This window comes from Astatotilapia calliptera, chromosome 14, assembly GCF_900246225.1.
Source record: "Astatotilapia calliptera chromosome 14, fAstCal1.2, whole genome shotgun sequence".
Taxonomy (NCBI): Eukaryota; Metazoa; Chordata; class Actinopteri; order Cichliformes; family Cichlidae; genus Astatotilapia; species Astatotilapia calliptera.
In genome coordinates, this window is record NC_039315.1 from 9,727,201 (window position 1) to 9,731,820 (window position 4,620).

A 4,620-nucleotide genomic window follows, 5' to 3' on the forward strand; every position below is an offset into this window, starting at 1 on the left:
TTCTGGGAGTTTGTTCCAGATATATGGAGCATAAAAGCTGAATGCAGCTTCTCCATGTCTGGTTCTGACTCTGGGAACTGATAAAAGACCGGATCCAGATGACCTGAGGGATCTGGAAGGTTCATACTGGGTCAGGAGGTCACTGATGTATTTTGGTCCTAAACCATTCAGAGCTTTATAGACCAGCATCAGAACTTTAAAGTCTATCCTCTGACGGACAGGCAGCCAGTGTAAAGACCTCAGAGCTGGACTGATGTGGTCCACTTTTTTGGTCTTAGTGAGGACCCGAGCAGCAGAGTTCTGAATGAGCTGTAGATGTCTGACTGATTTTTTAGGTAGACTTGTAAAGATCCTATTAGAGTAATCAAACCTACTAAAGATGAATGCATGGACTAGTTTTTCCAGGTCCTGTTGAGACATCAGGGCCCGTATCCCTAAAGAATCTTTGTGCAAAAAGTGGCTCCTAGCGGCCAAATTCTAAGAAAATTCTCAGAGTCATGACGTTTTCTTAGAATTTCCCCTAAAAGTGACACGACAATCCCAGTTAATATAAAAGCTATTCCTCAAGATTTCTAGCGCTTAAAAGGGCTCCTAAGGCGAGATCTGCTAAGAGCAGGGAAGAGGACTTTTAGTGGCTTAGGAGTTCCCCTAAGCAGCTGCACAAAATGGCCAACAGAAGAGGCAGGAGAGATGTCCTGCAAACACTGGATGACTGGGAATTATTGAGACGCTACAGATTGGATCGTGCAGGAATCATGTTTGTGGTGGATCTCCTTAGAGATGCAATTACTTCACCAACTCGACGCCACAACGCTATTACACCGGAGACGAAAGTAATCACAACCCTGAGGTATTTGGCAACTGGGAAAATGCAACAATGCAGCAGTGATGACTTGGGTCTGTCCCAATCCTCTGTCAGCAGAGTCATCACCCAAACACTGACAGCTTTGTCACAACCTAATATTGTGACACAATTTGTTTCATTCCCGCTGGATGCCCGCACTTTACACACACATAAAAGGGCATTTATGGACATTGCAGGATTCCCTGGCGTTGTGGGTGTAATTGATGGAACACATGTGAGAATAATTGCGCCATCAGAGGACGAGGCTGTCTTTGTTAACAGGAGGAATTTCCACAGCATCAATGTGCAAATAGTCTTCAATGCGGCCTGTAAGATTTTGGACATTGTGGCTAAACGGCCAGGCTCCACACATGATGCGAGAATGCTCTCCGAGAGTGGCATCAGACAGCTTTTTGAGAGACGCTATGTGCCAGCTAATTGCCACTTGTTAGGGGACAGTGGCTACCCATGCAAACCATGGCTCCTTACACCTTACCTCCAGCCATGCCAAGGGCCCCAACTAAACTATAACAGGTAAGCCAAACAATACAAAAATCATGGAAATGAAATGCAAGCAATATGTTAGAGCATCCAAGTAGTGCAATATTTCCATCAAATAATTAAAGGTCTCTGTATTCTATTGTAGGGCCCACAAGACAACAAGAGCGGTGGTGGAGCATGGCATAGGCCAGCTTAAGAGGCGCTTTCATGTTCTCCACGAAGAGGTGCGGCTGAGGCCTGAAAAAGTCAGCAAAGTCATCATAGCCTGTGCAATATTACACAATATTTGCAAGGTTAGACAGATTGCAGAACCTCTGGAGGATGGCGATGAGGATGAGGACAACGATGAGGATGGTGGTGAAGAAGATATTTACATTCCACAGGGGAACCTAGCCCAGAGTGGACTGCCTTACAGGGCAAACTTCACAAATTTACATTTCAGGCAAGCTGTAGCCCCATGTCTTTTGAGAACTTGTGATGGTATTAAGAACTACCACAGTTTTACTGCACATCACCTGCAATTGTTAAATGCAAGACACAGAACACAATCTGTAAATGGTTTATTTTTTAGGTGTTCAATTTTAAGGTGGTAGTACTCCTCCTGAAGGGAAAGGACTTCTTTTTGTTTTTCAAACACATCAATTGTGAGTTGCAATCTGCTCTCCTGCAGGGGTGCTGACGGAGCAGGTGCTGCAGATGGGAATGGTGTTTGATCCGCTGGGCTATCCTGATATTGTGTCCCAGGCGCGCCTCTTGCCTTGGCTAGTGACAGTTGGGCCAAATTTTCCTCGTAACATACCTTTATGTTCGTTCACCAACTGGGCCAGCAACAAACCTTGCTCCTCAGTCCAGTTCGGCTTGCGAGTCCTTTTTTTTCCCTCCATTTTCTGTGTTTGTAGGATATTTGTTAACAAGCCTTTATAAATAGACCAGCCAGCAATCACAGACATTGATAAAAACTGAGCCGTGTTACCCTCGTTAAGACCACACTGGACTTGTAACGTTGTGATTTCCACTTCATTAAGGACAGCCCCTTGAGATAGGCCATCTTGTTTTCAATGGGGTCCATATGGGAGTGAAAGTACAAAATATGCCAGCTAGGATATTAATATGAGCAAATAAGACACGAATCATTATTTGAACAGGGTGTAATGAGTTTAAGTTTTCACATATTTTAGATTCTAATGTTAGGCTATAACCCCTACAGCTTACTATTCATTTTCCAGATATTTTCTTGAATGTGAAATATTATTTACAATTACAGTCAGCATAAGATTAGAGTGTATAATTATGTTTATTGATTTGAGGGTACATCCTTTGCTCATTATCACCAAAAGCTCATTTCCATCAAACTTGTAGGATCAACCAATCACGGCTTTTGAAATGATGACTCATACCTAGCAACGGGGTCACCCACACCTCCTCACTAAGATAGGATTTCCCAACCATTCCTTGCTCAGAGTTCAATGAAAATGTTCTGGAATCACTTCGAAGCTAAAACTCCTGGCAAGGAATTTTTAGGTTAAGTTAGGAGCTCTCTGAGAGGATTCTCAGAATCTTTAGGGATACGGGCCCAGATCTTTTGTCCTTGAAATATTTTTTGTTTTGTGCACTTTATCTTCAATATATTTATTTTGTTGTGCCTGAAATGAATGAATGAATATTAAGCTTTTTTTGAAAGCAGGGGAAAGTGCCATCGCCTTGACCTTGCTGTTGTCAAGACTGACGACCTGTCCAGGGTGAACCCCACCTCTCATCTCATGGTATCTGGGATGGACTCCATCAGCCATGACGGCTTGTGTAAAATCTGGTTATAGCTTATTGAATTCAGCTGTGTAACTCTACAAAGAGCAGAGATTGAAAAAGTCAGAGTTTTTGTTTTAATCAGCCGGCGAGCACTGTGAGGGTCATGTTTTTTGACTTTTCCAGTGCTTTCAACACCATCAGGCCGACCCTCCTGGGTGATAAGTTAGCAGCGATGCAGGTGGATGCTTCTCTGGTGTCCTGGATTGTTGATTACCTGACAGGAAGACCACAATATGTACGTTTCCCACAGTGTGTGTCTGACAAGGTGATCAGCAACACAGGGGCACCACAGGGGACTGTCCTCTCCCCCTTCCTCTTCACCCTCTACACCACAGACTTCAGCCACTGCACAGAGACCTGCCATCTTCAGAAGTTTTCTGATGACTCTGCGGTGGTTGGATGCATCAACAGGGATGATGAGACAGAGTACCGGGCTGTGGTCGACTCCTTTGTCACGTGGTGTGAGCAGAATCATCTGCAGCTCAACGTGGCAAAGACCAAGGAACTGATCGTGGACTTCAGGAAGACCAGGAAACACTTGACCCCTGTTTCAATCCAGGGGGTCAGTGTTGACATTGTGGAGGACTATAAATACCTTGGAGTACACATTGACAATAAACTGGACTGGGCTAAAAACACCACAGCACTTTACAGGAAGGGCCAGAGTCGTCTCTATTTTTTGAGGCGACTGAGGTCCTTCAACATCTGCCAGAAAATGCTCAGGATTTTCTATGAGTCTGTTGTGGCCAGTGCGATCCTGTATGCTGTTGCATGCTGGGGGAGCAGGCTGAGGGTCGCAGATGCCAACAGACTCAATAAACTAATCCGTAAGGCCAGCAATGTTGTGGGGATGGAGCTGGACTCCCTCAAGGTGGTGTCGGAGAGGCGGATGCTGTCCAAGATAAAGACAATGTTGGATAACACCTCCCACCCACTCCATGACATGCTGGTCAGTCACAGGAGCTCATTCAGTGAGAGACTGAGATTACCGAAAAGCACCACTGAACGACACAGGAAATCTTTCCTGCCTGTGGCCATCTCCCTGTACAACGCATCCACTTAACACACTGTTTGCTGCTATAACTACACATGTTTCTTTTTCAGCTATTTATTTATGAGTGACTTATGTATGTATGTATGTATATATATGTATATATTGTACTATTCTTAGTTAGTGTATTGTCTGTCTTGTCTTAATGTTGGTTTATAATGGAGCACTGTAACAAAAAATAATTTCCCCCAGGGATCAATAAAGTATCCTGATTCTGATTCTGATTCTGATTTAAATGTTGTATAATATTCTATTATAGTAAAAAAAAAAAGGTGATAAAGAGACTAATATTTTTTTTCCTCATTATTGCAAAAATACTCGATGTCTTAATGTCTCTCTTCAGCTTGGACGCTTGGATCAAGTATAGCCTATACTCCAAACGCTAGGGGGCGACATTAGCCGATGATGACTATACGGA

At 43.7% G+C, this 4,620-nt stretch overlaps 1 protein-coding gene across 1 annotated transcript; it reads left to right on the forward strand.

The window, feature by feature from the left end:
- The first annotated feature begins 320 nt into the window (after positions 1–320).
- Positions 321–2,928, forward strand: LOC113036337 (putative nuclease HARBI1). Its single transcript, XM_026192627.1, has 2 exons — positions 321–1,378; positions 1,491–2,928. Exons 1-2 carry the CDS (start codon positions 666–668, stop codon positions 1,936–1,938), a joined length of 1,161 nt encoding a protein of 386 aa, XP_026048412.1. The 5' UTR covers positions 321–665; the 3' UTR covers positions 1,939–2,928.
- Positions 2,929–4,620: the final 1,692 nt, after the last annotated feature.

Bases quoted from the DNA above. Each gene is read 5' to 3' on its own strand.
- LOC113036337 (XM_026192627.1), top strand. From the start codon at position 666: ATGGCCAACAGAAGAGGCAGGAGAGATGTCCTGCAAACACTGGATGAC. The intron at 1,379-1,490 runs GTAAGCCAAACA...ATTCTATTGTAG, and splicing joins CCCCAACTAAACTATAACAG to GGCCCACAAGACAACAAGAG.